The sequence below is a fragment of the Netta rufina genome (assembly GCF_964035555.1).
Source record: "Netta rufina genome assembly, chromosome: 11".
In the NCBI taxonomy this organism is placed as follows: domain Eukaryota; kingdom Metazoa; phylum Chordata; class Aves; order Anseriformes; family Anatidae; genus Netta; species Netta rufina.
In genome coordinates, this window is record NC_140134.1 from 6,363,823 (window position 1) to 6,387,866 (window position 24,044).

General features: G+C 37.2%; 1 protein-coding gene across 1 annotated transcript in view; it reads left to right on the plus strand.

The window, feature by feature from the left end:
- The window catches only part of ENTREP2 (endosomal transmembrane epsin interactor 2), a gene marked incomplete at its 5' end in the record, with an annotated part of 130,909 nt that overhangs the window by 105,236 nt on the left and 1,629 nt on the right, over window positions 1-24,044 (plus strand). The window contains 7 exons of the mRNA XM_084293177.1: window positions 7,742-7,804; window positions 10,466-10,626; window positions 11,238-11,373; window positions 15,104-15,179; window positions 17,763-18,356; window positions 21,945-22,022; window positions 22,918-23,246. Of these exons, the coding sequence (XP_084149303.1) occupies window positions 7,742-7,804; window positions 10,466-10,626; window positions 11,238-11,373; window positions 15,104-15,179; window positions 17,763-18,356; window positions 21,945-22,022; window positions 22,918-23,246 (1,437 nt within the window). The remainder of the gene's footprint in view (window positions 1-7,741; window positions 7,805-10,465; window positions 10,627-11,237; window positions 11,374-15,103; window positions 15,180-17,762; window positions 18,357-21,944; window positions 22,023-22,917; window positions 23,247-24,044) is intronic.

Consider the following 24,044-nt stretch of genomic DNA (forward strand, 5'->3'; position numbering starts at 1 on the left):
CTTTAATGTAACAAAATCTAAAATCTAATCATAGCATATTTAATTGGTTATTTGCCAGTTTTAACACTAGATTTACTACTTTACATATGAAGTAGAAGGAACACATTAGAAAAATGTAACTGCTCCCATTTTCAAGAGATGTGAAGAACCGTGCAAATTCACGTGGTACGACTCTTGCTTACCTAAATCAATATGTTTTATCTGAAACCTAACCTGAGGACCTAGTCTAAGAATCAGATAAGAACAGGATTTGCAGTCATGTATATGAGTAGGTGTCCTAAACAGAAGTTGAATCTCTGATCCAGTTGATCCAAGGACAGATGGATATAAGTGTGCTTTTCTGTTTTTATCCTCTGTTCACTGTGGTGTGTAACTTCTGTTGCTGTGTCTGAATTTCATAAAAGTTCTCTTTCATCTGATTTGCTCATGATCCGCATGTATTACTAATTGTCACCACAGTAAATGAGAAAGCATTCTACTTGGCCGTCCTGAAAAGTGAGCACTGGGGCTCAAGCAGCCAGCATCCATTTCGGTTCTTGTAGGACATGTCCGAGAAGCGTACTGCCATTAAAATGTGTGAGCCAGTTTGGGAGGTGGCAAACAGAATGCCAGCAGAAATGTATCTAAATGCTGGCAGTGTTTAACAGGCAGAGGTACGTGTATTCACCTCTTACATGGGAGACCTCAAGTATATCTCTGAAATTTGATGTGTTGCCACTTGGAAATTATTCATGGACACGTGAATAAAGACTCACTAAAAAGTCCATCTGCTGAGTGAATACTAAATATCAAAATGCCTGTGAATGACACTGAGCAGACTGTGGAACTTTTAGTTTAATTACAAGACTGAAGATGACAGCACTTTTGGATATCAGCAGTGTGATTCCAGATTCTTTGGATACTGGTATAAATGAGACTGTTGTTTAGGGCTTGAATCTCTTCATTATCTTCTGATTCTGTTATTGTCACACTCCATACTAATACATTGGTGGTGTTTGAAGTTTCGGAACCCCCACAGCTCCCCCTCAGGCTCTTCATGTCAATATAACTTGGCAGGTGTTCTTTGTTCAGAACACTCAACTGCTGGTCTCTTATCGCTTCATAATATATCAGTTATGATTTCTTAAAAATAAGTGACATTGTATAACTAATAAGGGAATGATAATGCCAGGAAGAGGAATTATAGAGCAGGCAGCTTTAGTGAAAGTCTCTTTTTGCAGGTCTGGTAATAGTATGTTTTCTCAATCATGTGTCTCCTGGAAGTATTGCAAACTACTTTTACTGCTTTACATTTTAGTTTCCTTTAGTTTTTACTTATGAATTCAAAAAAGTAGAAATGTTGAAAGTGTTGTCAGAAACCAAGCTGAAATTTGCTGTGCATCAGAAACCAAAATAAATCTCTTAAGTACTTACTAGTCACCAGTAATAAAAAGAAATAAAACAACTTCTTTCAGCAACTGCTTCTCTTTGTTAGTGAGTTCTATAGAATTTGTTTTCATGAATAAAATTTTGCTGAATTTTTCACAAGTAGCATTTCATGTGAGTTTGAGAAAGGGAACGATGTCTTTCATTTGAAGTGTTGAAATCTAAATTCTGGTGGTAAGATCTTATCCTGTAAGCAGCAAGATCTTACCCTGGAAGGAAAAAAAAAGCTGAAAAGAGAAAAGGATAAGAAAATAAGTTTACTTGGTCTTGTTTGTTTGGCTTTTGTTTCTTCTTATTTTAATACATGCAATTCAGTTTCTGGAATATTTCAGGTGTAGCATACATGTATAGCACAGGACTAGGTGAACCATTGTGGGTTTGAGCTTTTATTACAGGACACAAAATCTTAATTTCCTAGGTTGTTCCTTCTTTGAGTTAACTAATTCAAGAAGTACTAATTCAAAATTTTCACCCCACTTTACCCTTTCTCACAGGTGCAAATTTCATTTGTTATGTGTTTTGCTACTTGGGACAGTTTAAGACTGCACTCTATTTCAGGGCTTCCCAGAGCTGTTCTTTCTGCATACACACTCCTCCAGCAGATAATGTGAATCACATCAAATTATGTCAGTGTTCTGAAATGTGAAAAAACATTCCTTAATAACCAAGCTGTCACTTCCAGGATATTTCATTTGTTGCTTTAAGGCAGTTTCAGTTTGTGTCTTGTCAGATGAATGGCAACTGCAAAAATTCACAGTACTCTCTCCAGAAGGAGAAATTGCTTCAGCTAGGTAAAGAAATACAAAAAATTGTGCCCAGTGTGGCCAAGTTAAAGCCCGAGGTACACCTACTCCATTCTTTCTTCCACTCCAAAAATGTTTATTCATTACTTATCCTATAAGTACAGGTAGTGATAGCATTCAGTGTGTTCTGATGTTGTCACCACCACCACTAACTGTTCATCATGCTATATGATATCTAAAACAATCTGTTATTTTTTAAAGGAAACAAGGTAATGACAGCTCATGCTGTGCTACAGCACATGCAAGCTCAAGCTGTAACTTACTGTTTCCATCAGTCATAATGATAATTCAGTGTGTCATTAATAACTTAAGCTGTATGCAATACTGAAATGAATACAGAAGAATAATTTATAAATCATTTGCATTCTGTTCAATGTAATTTCTGCAGTGCAGTCACACTACATGGGCAGTCAACCTGTACTTAGTGATCAGAGAAAAAGCTCCCACCAATTTGGATGTAAGACACTGCTTTGCTTTTCTTAGAGAGGTCTGTACCTCTCTACATATCTATATTGCTATATATCACTATATGGAAAGAGAATAAGGTTAGATAGTAACTCAGGATGTTGAAAAACTTCTAAAAGAAGGACTTATAAACAAAACTTTCATGTAATTTCAGGATATTAAGAGTAAAATATAAGTAATTAGACAAGTCAAGTGATAAATGTTCTGAGGGGAGATGAAACAGCAGTAAAGCTAATGTCAAACAGCTCTTTTTCATTTCTTACATTTTTTATTTTATTCTGATTCTGTACATCCTCTCACACTTGTTTATTTTTTCTATTTTTCTTTGGTGTTGATCAATATGTATATACTTGTAGCATGGTATACATCTAGCAAGTATATTCAATATGTATGGTGTATATCAATATGTACTAGCATTGCTAACATTACACCGAGCTCTCAAGTTGCTGCCCTTTCTTTTTCTTTTCAAGGATGTTTAAAGCTTTTTCTCTTCTAAGCATTAGCTCTTTAATTCATTGGATTTGTTGCAATTTATACTCTATTATAATGCTTTGCTACTTAAAACCTTCTTGTGCAACAGAAGGTAGTTCCATTCATACTGGTTAGATTGTAAATCTATCATGAGTATCAATTGAATTTATTTCTGAAATAAAACAATGAATTTTCTTGGCTGGGTTTTGAATGTGTGACAACTGAAAGGACAATAGGATAGATAAATTATCTCAACTCTAAATATTCTTTTTCTGTACTTGTTTGTAATTGAAATAATCTTTTCCAGTTTAATGTGAGAGTTGTAGCAATGTGTCAGCTTTAAATGTACATTACTCTTTTTAGGGGTTTTGGTTTTTAGAAAAATACATTACTAGCTTCTGGTGTGAGTTACTATTTCTTAAATAAAATTTCATTCGGTCATTAGTTTTTCCGGTAGTTATACCTATGTTAGTGATAGCAGAAGTTTTTCATCTAAGAAACTGGAATTTAATAAGGAATGGGGATACAAAGTGGTCTACTGAGATTCTTCGTATTTAAGCAGGATAGATCATCTCTATTGCTGTATTCTATTCATTGAACAAGTAAAATTTTTGTTGGCTCAAATTTCTATTATAGCATAAGAAAATCAGTGTAGCAAGTATATTCAAACTATATAGATTTCAGAATATGTGCAGACAACTTGTGTGTGTTAGCACTGTGGAGTAGCATTGGCCTTTATGTGAAGCTCAAAGCTTTCTGACATCTGTCTTCTGAAGGAAACTGATCAGTTGGAATTCTTCAATTGTGTTTGCTCTCTATGGTGAATCTTTTTGCATTGATAGCTAAAAATGAGACAATCTCTGTCTATTTTGAAATACTTTTGTTCCAAGACAGGAGAGAGACCACCTAGAATCCAGATTCAGTGGTAGCTATGGTGATATCAAAGCCAGAATTCTGCTGTTTATGCTGCACTTGTCCTGCTGATTATTTGAAACTGCACAATGCTGTTGGCAAAGCTAGCACAGTATCTGACATGTTGAACTAACACATGTATTGTTTGGTAAATGAGAGGTTTTTTTAATAAGCCTATCTTTAGTTCCATCACACAGGACATTTGGACACTTAACTGTTTCTTCTGGTCCCCTATTCATAGCTGGTAGGCAGAGCAATTACTAAAAACCATGTGTAGTTTGCGCTGTAGTTTAGGAACATTTATTAAGTATGGTGGCAGATATTCACTGTAAATCACTACCATTTCCTTTCACATAAATTTCACATAAATTTCCTTTTTAAAATAAAATCTCTTATAAATGAGGAAGAAAACAATGTGCAAGAAAAAAAATAGAAGTCCAAACATTTTTCCTGGTTTATATCTCAAATAAATTAATCTCAGAACAATTCAGAACATTTTAAATATATATGTTGCTATATGTATACATATATATAAAAGTTACTCTAAATAATAATTCTATTGTATTGTTCTTGTTTTTGTTTAGTTAATATTTCTATTATATCTCTCAATACCTCAAGTAAAGGAGCTCAGTATGAGAACAAGATCTTGCTAGCATTGTCTAACCTTTTATCTTGGTGTATCATGCTGAAAAAGTAATATTAATTTTAAAAAAACTTCTAGCAGAAACTTCAATTTAATTGAGAGTTGATCTTAAATTACTAAATACTTATTACTTTAATTATATCAAAACCTAAAGTTCTTTTTTTGTTTTGTTTTCCCCACAAACCTCACTTAGCAGTGTTGTGAAGCCCATTGGATGGTGCTTTTAGAAATATCATGCACTGCAGATAACATATGTTCATGGAAACATCCTGAGTGTAAATACAGTGAGATAACTATTCCCCTTGCTCCCACCAAAAATAAAGAAAAAACACACTGGGAACCTTAGGAAAACTTACAACAGTCTTAGAAAATGTACCATTCCCTATTCCAGATTCTATGGGTAGAATAAGAATATGCAATATTTAAGAATATTTAAAATACAGAGTCAGTACTTCAGGAAAGCTGTATTGCCACATACCAGGCTCTGTGGGGCTCCAGAGCTAATGGCTTGTGGTGGTTATAGAAACAGCAACTGGAAACAATGGAGTAGAACATTTTGAATGTGTTTTCCTTTTCCTTACCTTCTATTGCAATTTCCCTTTGAGCTCAGGGACAGACTGTAAGTCTGTCTTGATCCTTCTGTTCTTGCAGACGTCTACCTTTCTCTCCAGGAAACACTGACTCCACAGTTTTAAAAAAGGAGAAAAGCAACCTATCCAGGAGGAGGACAACAGTTAATTGAAGACAAGTATTCTTACAAAGAGCTTTTGTTATAGATAACATGCCAATATTTAATTATATGCTTTTTTTTTTTTTTTAATCCTATCCCCAGGAATTGGCAAGTTTTTAGAAATGTCAGAGAGAGACTGAAATGAGGATAATGAGTACTGGAGTCTCCAAAGGAATATTTCCAAGTTACACTGTAAACGTATTAAATGTGATATGGAAGGCAGAGTTAATTACATGCAGGTATGGGAAGTAGTCTCGATAAGAAGGATGCCCTACAGCCCTAGTGGCATGCTCATGTGTGGCAGTTACTGTTTTAGAGATGTCATGGTTGCTGAGCAGTAAATTGCTGTTGTTAGCATGGAGTCAGCAGTGCTGATCAGCTGCAGAGGACACAGAATAGAGGATGTCTTTGTTTTGGTTTGGTGGGGATGAACCATACCTGAAATACAGATGAGGAGTTGTTAGTGTTACAGGTCTGGGGTAGAAGGACTTAGCACGTTGTATTACATCAGGTAACTCCTTCTTTAGAGAATTAAATTTACAGTTCTGTCTGCTGCTTTGTCAGTTCAGTAATGATAGTTCTGTTGGCTTTTACCTGAATATACTCAAAATATTCTAAATGTAGATAGTAAATGACAACCATTCTGGACACTTCAGTGGCCATCTTATAGAACTATGAGTGGAGAGATGGAAATTTGGTCTGATGATGAAAAAAGAGAGTGCATTTAATAGACTTATTTCTTACCTAGCTAGTGGTGTTTGTTTCACCTCAAAGAACTAAAAACTGTGAAGAATAATCTTTCCATGAAGCACTGCCTTCTTCACTTGGAAATGACAGCATATGTCTTGCTGCAGGCTATCAGCTTGCTGGAAGGTGACTGACATTCAGTCCCATGTCACTGGCTGTGGGGAGTTCTCCTTACCATGGCATATGTACCCCTGAACATAAATGAATTTTCAAAAAACTTTTACTTCTGGTCTGCTGGAAGTGATGAGTTCCTAACGTTTGTGTTTCTGATTATTTTCTTGATAACAACTTGCTACTAGTGCCAGAGCTAACTTCTGTGTTGCATTCAGGTTCTGAAATGGGTACAAAAATGCAGCATTGTACAATTTCTGGGTTTACGCTGCCACAGCAGGATAGCATGTTTTTGTCTTCCCTCATAACTGCAAACCAAGTAACAAATGAAGTTGTCCTCAGTATGAAATGAGGGCTGTTGGAATGAGAGAGCCTTCTCTATCAAAGTTAGGCATGTCCAATTCAACATACACGTTTCTACATGCAGTGTGTGGACTGTGCTGCTTTCTGTGTCTAATACGTATCAGACGTATTGCATACACAAAAGCAAGGCCATCTTTAGTCCAAGGATGGGAATAAACCTGCATGTATGTAATATTTTGACTGCCAAACTTCAAACATAACATGAACTATTTCCTAAAAGAACAGCATGAATTCTAGATCTGTGTTTCACTGTCTGTTGGATTTCTGAAAGTTCCCAGCAGCTGCAGGTGGTCAAGAGAAATGGCCGAGCATTTGGGATTTCCAGAGACAGGGTTACCAAGTTATGCCTAGTAAATGTATTCACAGTAGCTATTGATAACCGTAAAGTGATGCACAGTTTTTAACAGTGTTGACTATTTCCTGTATTTAACAGTGGTGCTGTTTGCCGTTTGTCCTTGTCTGTGACAATTTTCTATTCATTGCTTCTGCAGTCATCACTGGTTTAACCCCAAAAACCTGTCTAGGAGACACGCTGAGTTGTTTCTTAGTGTGAGCTATAGTTTTTTGAAATGACACTTGAATGTAGCTTGACCTTGTCTGTACTTGTGACCAAGCAGGTCATACCAATTTTTGGTTTCACAGTTCTTATTGCTATTCAATTGCCATCAACTATTTTGAGACTGCTTACTCACTAACAACTGCTTTGTAATACAAAGGAAAGTGTGTTTCCTTGCAAGTGTTTGTCAGTGTTCCTCCACCTAGTCCAGCTCTGTCTGCTGCTTGCGTTTTCTTGCTGTTCCTTTTTCTAGTTGTCTCCCTTGGAAACTTCGCTTTGCATCTTTGCTGGGTTCCTGCCAGCCTTCAACATTTGAGACTGTCTCTTCAAGATTTTTAAAATACATTTTATTGTGGGAAGAATAAACTTTTGTAGGCTGGTAGAAAAGAGGAGATAGGGAAGTATGGAGTAACGTATCATTTAATTCCTGCTTAATAGCTTTCCTGCTGTTTTCTCAAGGATGTCTGTTCTTTCTGATAATCCCTTATATTTGCAGTTGTTCTATTTTCTGCTAGTCTCCCTCTTACAGCCTCTTTCAATTTAATTTCTGTGCCTTCCATCAGGATGATATCACGCAGGTAAACTGTCATTTATAAACACCCCTTTAAATATGTGTTTCTTTCATGTCCATTTTGCTACTCATTTTCAGCATCGGTCACACAGTTCATTGCCATGACTTGTATTCACAGTGAAGCTTCTTGAAAGGGATGCAAATGATTCTGCTGTTAAGCTGAGCTGCATCTATACATTAGGTCTGTTCCTTCTTGAATCACAGCCTACTCTCTCCTGTGCAAAACCTTTCCCTTCTGTTGCTTACATCCCACAAAATATATGCTGATGCTTCATTCACTGTAGAATTGCTCTGTTAATTGCCTTGTTCTGAAAAGCGTTAAGACTGTTGCCCATTATATATGTCCGAATGAAACAAGCTCTGGGAAACCTGAGAACTGGAGAGGGCGAGCTACCTCTTCTCTGGTGGAGGAAACCAACTGCTGGGTTCTCTGGCAGTATGTCTAAATAGCCTGGAGGAACGTAAAGTTGTAAAAGAGAAGTGCTCAGTGTCAAGGGCATAAAGATGACCCAAATCATCACCTCTTCTAGGGAAAAGAGAATTGTCCAGAGTCTGTTGGAATCAACTAGGGTACAAAATGTGAGCTGAGTGCACAGATATGCTTCCATTATGATATTTTTTTCTACAGATTAAGTCTGGTTTAATTTCTGGAAGAGACCTTTTTTTTTTTTTTTTTTTTTTTTTTTTTTTTTACCACTGGCACTAGATTGATATTTCATCTTTACCTTTAGTTGCTTTCTGTTTTTCTAAAAGATTCTGCAATGTGTTTGGGAAGATAATGGACTGATGATCGTATGTATCTCTTCAGGCAAAGGCTTGCTGTTTAGCAGTTAACAGTAGTTAATGCAATGCAATCACAGAATCATCTAGATTGGAAGAGACCTCCAAGATCACCTAGTCCAACCTCTGACCTAACACTAACAAGTCCTCCGCTAAACCATATCAATAAACTCTAAATCTCAATGTCTATAGGTGTTGTATTCTCTAAGAGAAACCTGTAGAAATGCCTCATTGTACTCAGGGTAACAGCATCAGACATTGTATATAATGAGGATTAAACCTCTTATTCCTGTACCATTAGTAGACGTGAAAAAACGTCTGAAAGTCATTGGTTATAGAACATAAAATAAAGTACTCTGAAGTGAAGGTTCTTTATTTAATAATTGTGAAAATATCTCTAGAGATACAGCTAGTAAGCAACTACTAGTTCATTTCCCAAACAGCTGAAATCAGTCCTCCCTGGCCCTACATTGTGTTGCTTCAAAAGTGAAAGTTTAGTACAACATATGTAGCGTATTGGGTAGAATTAAGATGTAACTCAACCTTCTAAATACCAAAGACCAACAACACTTGCTCAGTGATCTGAAGTCAGAATAACTGTGCCAAGGCACATTTTTCTGCAACAGTGAAAAATATAAAACTGACAAGGAAAATGAAAGCCGGTTACTTTGTATTTACTGGACCTCCCAAGTATAAATGTTTTCATGTTTTTAATTGCTTTTTCAGTCTTTATCATGTTTTTTAAAAATAGTAATGATATAACAAGGCAATAGCACACACATCTCCCTTTATTCCAGTGTAAAAGAGAAATGTACCTTCAGTAAATTTTCTTAGCTCACTTGTTTTAAATGGCAAGAGCTAAAGAGCAGCTTACCTAAATCCAAAAAAGTGGTGTGCCAGCAGAAGCTTGCTGAAGAAGGAAGAAATCAGTCCTTTTGGATTGTCTGTTGATTCCCTTTCTTTTGTGGGATCTATATAAAGCGAGGCCGAGGCATCTGGATTCCCTGTGAGCTGCAGAATGTCCATATTTAACCCTGAAGCAGTTTAAGCCCTTGTTTAGAAGGCTTTTTACCTGACACCAAAAGTATCAGAATGGCTTCTTGATATCACTGCTGTGCTAGAAGTTGAATAGGTTCTTGACACAAATATTGGCAGTGCTTTGCAGAATTATTATTTTTTATTATTTATTGTGGTTATTTTCTTTTTGGTTGTGAGATGTTATGGAATAAATATCTATCTTACATTCATACCAGTATTTAAAACCTTTATACAATGTATACATGTGTTCTATCTGTATCACCAAATGATAAATGTTTATTAAGAATAATTTTAAATGGTGCATTTTTTGTTGTTGCTTAAGTGAAAAATACAGTATCCTTAGTCAAAATGTAATAACTATATGGCAACTGATTTCTAGTTTGTTTTATTTGGGGGTTGTTTAGTTTTGTTTTAAGCACAAGACATTTCAAATTGGAATCAAAAACATGCAAGTATTTTGTTATTTTAGTTATCGTATCTATTGTTACTCAATTATTAAAGTGCGGGTGATTATGTAGTGCTGTAATAAAATTGTATTGTGAGATAGAATTATTTCTTGAAATGCTGTTTATTTTGAAATGCCTGTTCTCCGCCCTAAGGGTAAGTGCTTTGAGGCACAGATCCCTCTGCCTTCAGTAAAACATTGTTTTATATTTTAGCAATTTAATTCTCACTCCTTGCTGATCTCACGTATTCTTATGCTTCCAGAAGTTTCTCTTCCGTTTCCGTATGGGTATTCATAAAATCATGTATTGATCAGAGTTGCTAAAACTGACCTTTGTTACCATTCATGTTATCGGTGATAGTTTTGTTTCTACCGTCTGAAGGAATTTGACCTATTCATTTTCAGTTTCTGCCACAGCGGCCACATTCTGCCAATCCGGACTGCATGACTCCGCACGGGACTATCCTGCATCAAACCTTGGATTTCGATGAGTTCATACCACCAATACCACCTCCACCCTACTACCCCCCAGAGTACACCTGCACACCTGTGGTAGAGGCACAGAGGTGATTCTTATTCCCTGTTGTTAGTTACTGCATTGCTCTGAGCTACAGACCGTGAAACTCTTTCAAAGAATATGAAGCGAAGTAATGTCTTCTGCTTACGTTAGGTGCTTCTTTTCCAGGAAGATTACATATCTATTCTGCACACTTGTTAGGACTCATGCAGAAATATTTATGTTAAAGCACTGTTGTGATAGAGAAGTGATTGAACTTAACTAAAGGCAAGGATAACAATACCTGAACTTAAAGCAACTGAGCATATAGATAATCCTTTTATGGTTAACATTGTGCGCTTGAAGTTGAATGTGAGATTTAATTTTCTAAGGGAATGATTGGTGTGTATGTGCATTGTTGTGGAGTAGTGAAGGACATGAGTGATTGAAATGGGCTAGTACAGATGGCTGGTATCCAAAATGAAATGCATTTTTTTAAAGCTATACTATGAATGAGGGATTCATTTTGGCGCTCTGCATTTCCTGAATGAATTTCTTTGTAGTGTATTTGCTTTTGATGCAAAGCAAGCTCTACATCACTGTGGCATAGATAATAGTCTGCCAAATAAATCTAATTTGATTTCCTAAGAGTTAATTTGCCTTGTTTGTGTTTTTAAGTAGAGGACTCCATTTGGACTTTCCTCATTCCCCGTTCAGTGCTTTATATGAAGTCACCATTAACAGCCCAGGAATATTGTATCCAACTGAGCTGCCCCCTCCTTATGAGGCAGTGATTGGAGAGACACCTGCTAGTCAGGTAAGGAAAGCCAAAGGAAATTCTTTACATAGTCTCCAAATGTTCATTATATGAAACACTTTCAGATTATTTTAATGATCTAAAATAATTTGGGAGTTAATTGTACTTTGAGTCAGAGGAACCTTCAAGCCCTGAAGGAGTTGTTTTTTTTCAGTAATTAATATATATATATATTTTTTTTAAAGACAAAAGTAATATAAATTATACATTGTTGGGGGGGGGAGGAGGGGTAGATTGATCATATCTGTGATATTTTTATGTAGTACTAAATAAGGTTTAGAAGGTCTGTTTATTGTTAAGCATAAAATCAATTTGAGTGCTTTTGTAATTGGGATTATGCTTTGCGTGTACATCAGTATCCAACAGCATAACAGCACCTAGAATATCACAAAAATATAATTTAACAAGACATAATTTAAAGTAGCAAAGTCATGCTCTTTCAAGGAGACCATGAGCTTTAATTTACAGATGTATTAATTAACTGCTAAACTTTGGTATCTGGGGTCAGTGTCAGAACCTTGCATGTCCATCTCAGACAGGTGGGTTCCAGAAGCATTTCTCAGATAGCAAAAAGGAGTGGTGATTTTAAATTACTAAGTGGTGATAATTGCATAGCAAGTTTCCATCTGCCTGATAGCTGCTGATTAGGAGAAGTTACAGGAGCAAAATAAGAACAGGTGCTCCGTATCAGAAGTGAAGTATATAGGCAGTGCTAACTAAAGCCTACACAGCAACTTTGTATGTTGCTTTTCATGGCAAAAGCCCTAGCCTATTTTTTGCAGTCAGTGTCACAATCGGTCTGTAAATGGAGGAATCGAGACAAAGTCCAAGACAGTTTTAGGTCTTTAATAGGGAACAAATGGAATCCTAAATTCTTATGTGGTGCAGACGTTCCCATTTAATACACATCAAGCCACAGGACAGTGTGAACTGAAGCCCTCACTTTGCAATGGAAATCACGGCAGAGCTTTAGCTACAGAAGTGCTTCTGGGAACCATTATGTGACAGTAATTATTAATCTCTTACTGAGCGTCAAGCAATAGATTGTGTTTGGTTTTAGATGGATTGAGCTCCTTAGAGTTTTATTAAATTGTATCAAATTAGACTCGGTATTCATGCATTTCATACACAACAAATGTCAGCGCTAATTTAACTGGTTGCATCTAAACAAAAATTGCTGTTGTCATCTGTACTGATTAGGAATTCTGGTTTTACGACCATGGAAAAAAAAGTTTTCCACACTATTTTCCATGGGAGTTATTGACTAGGGTGTAGAAAAGAACAAGCATATCTGGGTGAATTATACCAGTGACTACTTTGTTTTACTGACTTGTAGTCTGTTCAGACTTGTTAAAGCATGTTTTTTCTTACCTTTTTCTATTGATAACTTGGTGACTGTTTGCCAGCCTTTATGTTGAAGAATGTACAAGTCAGTAAGGTTTGTTACACGAGGCAGTGCAGGAAGCTGTGTAAACCCGCATGCCAACTGTTACACAACTGATCTAACTAAATCTTGTCACTGTTATCTCCTACAATTAAAACCATAATTCTCCTTCCTTCCCCCCCCCCCCAGGCAAGAAGATTAATCAATTACAAATGCATATAAAGTATATTCAGAAATTATTTTAGATTTACTAGATTGAAGCTCAGATGGCTCTTCTTCAGTAGTGGAGACTTGCCAAAACCTCAACCTTGCACGTAACTGATTTTATAGGCACTAGACCATTTTATAGGTACTAGACGATGCTACTACATCTGCCAGGTGACTGGGAGAACGTACAAGGCCAATAAACACTTCAGCACAAGTATTCAGCAGATGTTCTTTTGTCATGGTTAAGAATTTGTGAAACGACATAGATTTTAGTAGAACCCTTAGCGTTTAGTGCACGAATAGCAAACACCTTTTAAAACATTATTTCTTCAGAAGTCTAGTTAGAGAAAATAACTATTTTCTGATCCAACTTTCTCCAGCAACAAAAAGCACTCAAGGACACTTCCTGCTTTGGACAAAACTTTACATCCTTTTTACATGCTTATATTTGCTTCCATAAAGTTGTTCTTGCATTACCTATTTGAAAATAAAACTACAATTTCCATTTGCAAAAGTAAACTTTTTGCAGTTTGGTAGTAGGTGTTCAGGTTAGAAAATATGTATCTCCTAGCTGATGAAGGCTATTATTTCAGCATAAGCAGTAGAATACTTCTAAAACGCTGATGTAGTGAATAAAACATGTACTAAAGACATGAATGTGTTGTGCTAGATTGAAGCAGAAGAGTAAGCACTTCCACAGTGAGTTCCCAAGAGTCATCTGCAACTTACAGTGACATCACTGATCTTTTTCTTACCACAGATATGATAGTTTTCTTCAAAGAAAAAAAAATCTCTTTTTCAAGCATATTTCTAAAATTATGACTGCTTTTGCCTTTTGTTTGGTTTCCAATCCCCTTTTCATGTATTGCTGAGTTAAAATGTTTCTGGTTCTTTTTTATTTTGGGGGTTATATTCCCAAACCCTTAGGCTTAGAATCACTTCTTAAAATTGTGTCTGAAAAATATTTTTTGATCACTTGGTGAGAGTAAGCTACGGATAGATATGTTTTAGAAATGAGTAGGTGCAGTAAGCTATATGTATATATGCATGCATTAATCTACACTGGCATATGCATTGAAAGCTCTTTTCTTAATAAGTTCAGAGTAATAGTGTTACATTCAATTTTTTTAGAAGGCCACATATAAATTAATCTCTTGACAAAAAGGTTTTCAAAGAGGTGAATGATGGTTATTTCTAAAGTCTGTCACCAACTGTAATGAGCTTTTACTAGTTAATTGTGGCCCTACAGGAGCATATTTGATTCTTTCTACTAAGGATAGTATCCATCTTATTCCCTTTGACCTGTCTTTCTATATTTTTCACATGTATTCTTATGAGCTGTTTATTGGAGCCTTTTTATTAAATATACATACAGTAATCATAATCCCAAAGAACTGCTGAAAATTTAATGAGACTGGCAAAAAGGTTCGACACAAAGTCTATTAAAATCAGTAGAAAGAAAAATTTCCAAATTTCAGCTGTTTATGTATGAAGTCTTTCCAGTGGGACTGATTTTGTATTTTGTTGTTACGATTTTCAAAAGTGGAGGGAAGTTACCCACTTTGATCTACTCTTTCAGAAAAAAGTCACTAGTGTTATCTCCCTTCAGCAATCTCCGACAGGGTGAAGAACACCCTGCCCCTCAGTCGGGCAGTGCTCTTATAGGGCTTAGAAATACAGCAGGTATTAACATCTAGGCAAATACACAGAGGAAAATATGGTTCTTATGATTGTTTTTGTGGTTATTTTTTGTTCTCCATCCTTTTTAGGATGATATAATGTGAAACATAATACGAAAAATATAGAGTATTGGAAGAGACTGTTTTTAATAAGTTTGAAGCACTGCAGACATGCAGGTTTTGTAATGTGGCCATGCAGCCCCAGCTGCTATGTATTCAAGATGAATTTAGCTTGTAGATTCTAGAAAAACAAACTAAGAAATGCTTTAAGCACGTTGCTTTGCACTGCATTTTTCCCAACCCAAAAACATTGTAAAATATTACAATTAGGTTTCAGACTGAATAGCAGCAGATAGTTATTTCATGTTGCCAGCTCTGTATTGTTCAGATCATCAGTGCTATGCTTTGTTTTGGTAAACTGCTGACTAATGTACTGTTTCATTAAACAATTTTCATTTAGGTCACTGGTACTGATCAGCAAGTATCTGAATCAAGCTTGGGTGAGAGGAACATGACCCCGGGCTTCAGCACACAAGGTGATTGATCATAGTGTTATTGCCATCTACTTGGCTGAGATATTTTTGTGTAGGATTTTTGAGTGGGCTTTTACTTCTTTTTTTGCCTTTGCTAATGTAGAAAGAAGGATTTGCTTCCAAATTGTTCATGGCAAGAACCTTTTTGCAGCCATAAAAGATGTGGCTGGAAGCACAGAGGAATTGAGAAGGGAGTTCTGTTTAACAAAGCATGCTCTGTAGCTCCCCTGGAAGCGTACTCATTGTGATTAAAGCCCTTTGAGGCAGCTACGACAACTGTCATTTCTCTTTGAAGAGTTCTGCGTATAGCAGGCAGTTTGTTTCTCATTGTCAGCAAACATGAGCGCCTGTATGATAGTGCACGTGTCCCCTCTGCATGTTGTAGTTACCCTGCATGGCTTCCAGCAGCCCGGACAAGAAATGTGCTTCCTGAAGCACAGATGTGAATGAGAGTAGCATATGAGTAAAAGCTCAGAGCATGTTATTTTAAGTTAAAAAGTTACTAACAGAGGCCTCCTTAACGTGTCTGTTGCTGTGGAGGGCCCTTTTAAACTCAGTGGCTTCAGCTATGTGGATTGAGTGATGCTGGGTAGTTTGCATTAAATAATTACTGTAGTAAAGCTTCCAATAAATACTTTTCATATAATTTCATATAATGAACAGACTGGTAGGTGTTCTCAGTTAGTACACTTATAGGCAGAGAGGAGCAGCCTAGCAAGGAGAATCTGATCTTAAACACAGTGTCTGTTCTGCATGTAATTGAAGGACTTTAGTTTTCAGAGCCATCAGCTGTCACCTTTAACTACTGCTAAATATTCAAACAAACAAGCTGATGTTTGACTACTGCAGTGGAGTATGATAACTGAAGGTGACTGGCCTTTAATTTCTGCTATTAACAAGGACTAATGCACAGCTAGGTACTAAAATTCAAAAGTACGTTTGGACTTCACATCTGTCAAACCCCTTCTCCTGCTTTGTATAGTACTCGGGGGGGAAAAAAAGTGCCCGTGGAAGAGTAGCACAGTATGAAGCTGTAAGTACTGTGTAAGGCCCTTGAGTGGTGGAAATACAGTGTAAGGCCCTTGAGGTTGAAAATGGTACAAACAGCCCCAGTCTAGCTATCAGTTAAATCCAACCAAACCAGAGTTAAGACAGTGAAGATCTCTGCTCTGAAGACAGGCATAAACTTGATACTTTCATTTATCCAGTTATCCAGATAACTTCATAGGTGTTTCGAAGCCTCAGTTAAAAGAGTATGTTGAAAAGAATCGTCTCATTAGGTAAAAAATGTTTGGGGACCCATCACATATATAAATGGTCCAGTAAACTACTGCAGTTTGAGCAGTGCATGTTAAGCATTTTTAACATAGTGTAGCTGCACAGATGTATTTCCATAAGTGATTATAATGACCTTTTTGGCAATCTTGTAATTGTGTTGTAAGTATTACAAATCTATTGCCTAGGAACCCCAAAAGAAAATAGTTGGCTTGATCTATTTTATGTAAGGAAAAAATGTCTTTCATAAAATCTAATTTCATGAATACTTGTTTTTCATGTTGATAGTTAATTTCTGCCTATTGTGAAAAGCTTTCTGCTTCCTAGACACCAAAATTTGGGGGTGCTTATGAGCATTTCCTTATTCACTGCAAGATCCTATTTTTCTGTTCCTGTGAACACAAAAGTTAAAATAAATTTGTCTCATCAGTATGGTTAGTGACAGCTGTTATGCAGAAGAGGGTATCAGAGGATGCTGAGCTGAACAGAATAATGTGATTTATATTTGTAAGTATTTTGATTTCGGATGTAGGGCCTTCTCAGGAATTTCAGTCAGATCTGGGAAAAATGTTGCTTATATTACTGGAGACTGGGAGGTGATGTGATCTAGTTCAATTTCCTTAATTTCTGTCACAAATTTGGGAATAATGCAGAGCCAAATACTTATTTTCGTACACGGAGTCACTTCCATCCATAACGTCTGTATGAACACGTGGCAGAGGAGGTGTTAACGATGTCAGTTTGTAGTACAGAGGGCTTCCAAGATGATGTGGCCCTGCACAGAATGTTTAGCTTGTATCTGAAACGTGAGTGTCTGATTTCTTAGGTTGTGTGCCAGAGATCTGATGTGAAGAGTTCTCATTTGTATAGATCTTAAATATATGTTTGAAGGAAGTTATGCCTGGCTAGAAAGCTCATACTTACAGTAGTGATAGGTTTGGAAGCAATCAGAGCCTTGTTTTTCCAGCATTTCTGTAAAGCATTACTTTGCCTACCACCACATGCAATCTCTCACTGTTAACCAGAGAAACCAGCAGTGGCAGATCTGCTGCTAGCCAAATGTAGTTTCAGATGGGACTTTGGCTTCAGTGCTCAAAAATGTTTATTAGCTGATGGAAGTGGTTGACAACACAAATTACCTTTGCTGAAAGACACTAAAAACAAGTAAATTATGTTACTGCTTTGGCATTCTGTCACCTGAAAGGTTTGGAATAATTATTGATCTACGTGACAATTCCCAAATGTAAATTAGGATATTGAAGTTGGTGGTGCAAGAAGTCTTCCTTTTTCTCTGGGTCTCTTGTTTTGCAGTTTCTGGTGAGAGTACCTCGCTGATGGTCTCTGAGGCTGCCGATGTCCCAGACCACAGCTGCTCCTCCGAAGATCTTTGTTCACTGGAAGTTCAGGGGTCTCTCCGTTCGGCAGATTTTTCTCCCTGCTGTACGAGCCGCAAAGGGGCTACAGGCCAGAGCTGCAGCAGTCTGGATTACAGCATCCGCTGCAGGTCCCACAGAACTTGCTCAGAGGGTTTTCCTGATGAGGATGACAGTTTGCACAGCAGAGCATCTACAGACAAGTCACAAGGACAGGAAAATGAGAACTGTGCTCACGGCAGATCCTCAGACTGTTCCTCAGTGAATTTCAGCCCCTCAGAAAGAGAATTGCAGAGTTCTGCTCAAGAAAGCAATGTCACAGCACATTTGAAAGAAAAGAAGATCTGCTGTATGGTCTCTAGCCAGCCCGCTGTCCCTTCCCAGACTGCTCCCTGTTTTGGACCTCCAAATACTGCATCATATGTGAGCAGCCCCGAGAGTACTGTCCAGCAGCACCATGGGACAAAATGCCGAAATTCAAATATAGTCCGATCAATGAGTGATCCTGTGTCGTGTTCGTCTTATGCAGAAGGTAGGTGTAGTGTAACGAGGATGACGGAGCTTGGACCTAATGAGTGATGTTGGTTTAATGCATTTGGTGCTGCTGTACATTGTGAAACTTTTCAGTGAGGGTTGACTGACATGTGAAGACTTAATTCCGTGCACATCTTCTAGATCTATTTTTTTTTTTTTAAGTGAAAGTGGTAAAAATGACAGTGAAATTAATTTTGGATTTTCTGAATTGTACCAGCCTTTCTGCGCTGATCAGAAAACCATCCCCTGAGTAGATGCTTCCACTCCTCTTTTACTGTTATATTGAGAAACTGAACTACAAGGTTGAACAATAGCTGGGTTCTATGTGGGAAATGATTAATTGAGCTGTCATGCTTATAATACAGCAGGTTGTGTTTCCTGAAGGTGACACTGACATTGACAGGACTGGTTCATTTCAGAGGCAGTCACAATGTAACTGTATTGGACTGTACAGTGACAAGTTTTAAAGAAAAAATAAATGAAAGATGAGGCACATGACAAGTTGATGAATGAAAAGGAAAGCTTTTGACTGCTGAGGATTAAGCATCTTCTGCTATGAATCTCCTTTTAGACAAGTTGGGAAGAAGAGAGGAGTTGTTAGCTGAACCCTGTATCTTCATAAAAATCAGCTTATTGGTGGAAAATAAATGTTTGCTTTAGAAGGGAGTGGCTTGGTCAAATAACAGCAGGAATGTAGATCTGTCTGAAGCATTTGAAAAGTACAGGTTTTACAAAAGGATGTAAACTGGAGAGATTCAAAGGGGTGACTGGGAGTAGTGGTTTGAAAATAAAGATGAAAGCTTTGGGAGTTGTCAGATGATGCTGATACATATGCATTCACTGGGCTTTCTAAGGCTTCTAGAGAAAAAATCATGACTACATCAGAACAAAAGTAGACAAAATGCTGAAATGACTGGTTTCATTTAGGAAGATGAAGTGTTGGTTCTATTATATTTTTGGCATCATTATTCTGTTCCTATGAATTTCAGAGACCTCATACCTAGTTCAGTAATTGAATGTCTTGTACCTTTAGAAATCTGGCTTCAGCATGCTGTCGAGGAAATGTGAATCTTTAATCTAGAAGTCTGCACTTTTTTAATGAAATTTCCTCGGCTAGGATATGTAGGTGCTATGAAGCTGCTGTGCAGACAGTAAGTAGGAATTTCTGAATCCTTTACACTGTGCCAAACATGAGAAGAACAGCCCTTTCTCTTCTGGATTGCATTGTGTGAGTTTTCCATATTGAGCTCCATATGCTCTCTGAGTAGTGTTTGACAGAGATATTAATGTAGGCAGCCGTATCTATGTGCTCTAGCTGACTGCTGGGACATCTGCCCTAACAGATGCTCTGCCATCATTCTTAACATGTCCTAAATACATCCATCATCTTTTCTGGAGGAGTGGCATATTTAATTTATTATCGCTATAGGAATTATTCTAATTTCCAAGTTCCCTAGTTGAGAACAGGGGTTAAACATGACTGAGATTTAACTGGTCTTAGTGAAGATTGTAATAATGAATAACGAAGCAGAGATAGTTCTAGAGATACTGGTCACACATGGCAGAGCGGGAGCATGAGATGGGGTAACTCCGAGGGAATGTCTTGATGCTGGCCTAGTTCTCTGGTATGCTGTGTACAGAAGACTCTTTAAAACCGAATGTTCAAGAGAAGCACTTGAGTTTAGATCTGCACATTTCTTTCATTTATATTTTTGGCAAACTAGAATTTGAAAAATTTTACTCTGTGAAGGTTTTCACTACTTCATTTCACGCACCTTCCTCGCTCTACTTGTTGATGACCTTTATTTGGAAATCAGAAGTGGCACAATTCTGCTAACGTGTACAGGCTGCTTGTAGCAGCCCTTAAGCACACTTGTCCTAAGCTGTGACACACAGCTGAAGTTCTTTATACTCAGCTCACTTAAAGAAGCATTTGATCTAGGTTTGTCATAACTGACTGCTGGTCTAACTGCATCTCATTGAGACTAATAAGTCATGTAAGAGACACGCTATAGATTTGGGGGATTTGAGGATTGGGGGAGCTTCAGGCATTTTCACGAATGGGAAAATGTAATGGTCAGGTCAGTAAGTGGGGTTTAGCTTTGCCCTAGGATCCCGTCTTTTTGCTTTAAAAAAAATAACTCACGGGCTGATTAACCTGCCCACAGAAGTCAATGGTAACAGATTTAGAAGTGCAACCTTAAAGTTAACTGTGTAGGGCTTTTTTTATTTTTCAAATTGGCCTTGAATGTTACTGTGATTGCACTGCACCTAGTTTGGAGCATAAATTATTTGGCACAGGGTTGTTGCATGAGTGCAATAGGGTTGTAACAACTGGGTAGGCTTTTAGACTGATAACACGAGTCACGTGCTTCAAGCACGTCTTGTCAAGGTGGACTCAGTAATTCCCCCATTTATCATTTAATGCTGAAAGTGAGTTTATTTGTTTTAAAGTATCTGTCATTTCTAGTATAGAAACTAGATAAAAGTTTGGTGTAATAGCTGTCTTTATAATCACTGTGTAGTCCCTGATTTTAAGTCTCCAATTCCCTGATTTAAGTCTCATGCATTCACATAAAATCTCTATAAAAAAATTTTACCACTTAAAAAAAAGGGAGGATTGGGGGGGTGAACCTTACAAATGAGAGGTTTGCACATTTTCCTGTCTTTTCTCCATAAAGTTTATCATAGGAAAGGAGGACAGAATCAACTTTGAGCACTGATCTTTGTTTCAGTAAACTTGATCTATGCCAAAATGCAGAGATTATGACCACGTGGCTCTGTCAGCTGAGTGTCCTGGGATACTCCAGGGTGATTATGGTAGTGTCCGTGCTCCATGTAATTCAGAGTAGTGTCCAGTATTGTAGTTTTGTCTCTGGCACAGGTTTGTTAAGCAGGGTAATAAAGGATGGGAAGATGGAACTTCTCGAGTGTCTCCTCTCATTAAGCATGCTGTGATTCATGTGTTGCAGTGTGTCAGCTCCATGAGGAAAATTCAAGACAGGACAGTGGCTGTCTCTTTGCTTACTTTTCTGTGCAGCATCTTATGTTTGTTTGACTTCATTTCATTATTTTCATTACAAACTTTCCCTAAAGATATGAAAGAAAACCTCTACTAATCTACCAAGAAGTTTAAAATAGTTTTCAGTTCTGAAAACAGGCACAAACACACCCAGCAGAATGGAAGGGCTTATTCCATCTTGCCTGTCAGAAGCTTGAGATCAAAAAGAGTGCACTGTTAATTACAGCACAGTGTGATCTTGTGATCATGGATGCTTGTGCTGGCATCCCAGAAACACTGTCATTAGAAGACAGCTACATCCAGAGCTGTTTGCTGAAGCTCTGGAAACATTTGTTATTAATTGTATCACCAGTAACCATAATGGTCACCTACCCAGGATGTTTCTGAATATAGTAGTTTCTCTTTGTGAATGGACATCTTGCAAGTAGTATTGCAGCTGAGTAGATTCATTCTGTAAAGGAGATGATAAAAGATCCAAACGATCCAAATGTATTTTTCCTTGCTCTCAGCACAGGATAACAGGGCTTGATTGTGCTGTTTCTGTCTGTCTGTCTTTGGTTCAAGGTGATCATTGTGCCTGGACTCCTCCTGCATGTAGACGGCATCAAGATGCAGGATTATCTCCAGCAACATTAGAAACAGGTGAGGATCTGTTTTCTAAAGCAGGATTGTGTAGATTTCATTATTTTGGTTTAAAAATTAAAATAAGCTCCTGATAGAGAAATATGAGCAAGAAAGTTTGGAGTAAAAATTGCTCAGTAACAGCACAAATGCATGATGTACAATTCCAACAGAACCGTACTTACATGTGTTCACCGAGCACACCTCTTGCCAGACTCCTGGTTCTTGTACTAAATATAGTGGATTGGGTTTCTTTGTCTCACAGCATACTGTGAAGAGCAAAAACGGATTCTCTACACATGCAAGCATGAGGCGTGGAGGCAGAACTTTCTCATTCTGTTATGTTGCTTTATTTATTTATTTATTTTGGACACCGCCTTTGATCACAAATCACAAATGCTGCGATTGAAGACTCTTAGTTTAGCATTTTTGCTTTCTCTGTATTTCTCACCAATCTCTCATATGTGATTCCCCACTTATCATTTTTGGGGCCTACCTAGAAGCAAGGGGAACTTTATCCTTAAAGCCAAACGAGCTAAAACATTCCAAGTTACATATGTAACAACGAGTAGCTGGCATTTGCCCTTACCAGTAATGTTCACTGAAATCGCTGAAAGTAAAGGTAACAAAAACGCCTGATTTATGAAGCACTTTAATTATTCCCACACTCTCCCTAAATACAGCCCTTCTTGGTCATGAGAATGAATTGTACCTTGACCTTTGGTTAAAAGGTTTCCTCGATGACATGTTTTTGTTATCTCTGGAGAAAACAGACAATTTATGACAAAACCTTTTGTGAAGATACTTGACTTGCCTTGTTGTGTGTGTTTTGTTTTGTTTTGTGGTTTTTATTTGTTGTTCTGGTTTGTGTAAAACATTTACTTTAAAGATATTCTTCCCCCCCCCCTTCTTTTAGTTCCTGTTTCTGATTCTCATATGGCTGCCTCTGCTTGTCAGCATTCTTTGAGCAGTTTCCTACCAACTGGAAAACAGAGGGATACAAGGAAAATTGATTTCCACTTAAAGCCAAAGGCTTTGCGAACAGCCTCAAAAGAGCGACCACGCTCTTTAGTGGACCTTAAGGCATATAAAGACACCAAAATTTTAGTTGCCAAATTTTTGGAACATTCAAACTGTAATCTCCCTCCAGAAGTACGTCATGTAGTGAACAGTATACGATCAGTAATAAAATCTGATGAAAGACACATGGAAGAAGCCATCTTCAGTGCCAATATTATAGACCAGGTATGTCACTCGTGTTCTAAAGATTTGCTCAACTTTGATGAGACATGTGCCTTATGAAAATGTTTTTATAGTTTTGAATAGTTCAGAGAATTATTACAAATGATATCTTGTGGTAACATGGCTTTAGTAGGAAATAATTTGTATTTATCAAGCAGTAATGCATTTTACACTGAGGCAATTATACATGCATTTTAAATTCTTCAGCTGAAGCCAGTACTGGTAAAATCCTAAAAGAGATCTGTAGGGAACTGAGTTTACACATTGGTAGTCAGCGATATCTCTTATTTCCAAAGGCTTTTTAAACCTGAGGTGTAGTATTCCCTACATAAATTTGTGGTGATACATGGAGATAGCATGGATTCAAGAACTGGCTTGGATTTGTTGATCTGTTGTGTCCTTTTTTATTATTTTTTTTTAAGGCAGATGTATTTGTACAACATTAGCTGCTAGCTGAAAAGAAAGAGGAGATAAACAAGCAGGGCCACAATCTCAAAATAGAACACCACAGTTACCCTTACTTCTCCTGACAAGAAGAATGACAGTGACCCTTGCTATTTTTAAGAAAAATAATTGACACTTCATGGTTTTGAGAGAGAATAAAACAAATGCAAGGCTTGGTAGGAATCATATAAATATTAAAACAAACAAACAAAAAACTAGTAGTGGTAGCAACACTTATAATCTAATGCATGTTTAATAATATGTCTATTGATTTCATTAATTTTTTTTCCAGGAAGGAAGGTGATGAATCACCTCTTGCTAGTATTGTTGCCAGAATGAAAGCTATAAAAGTGAAGT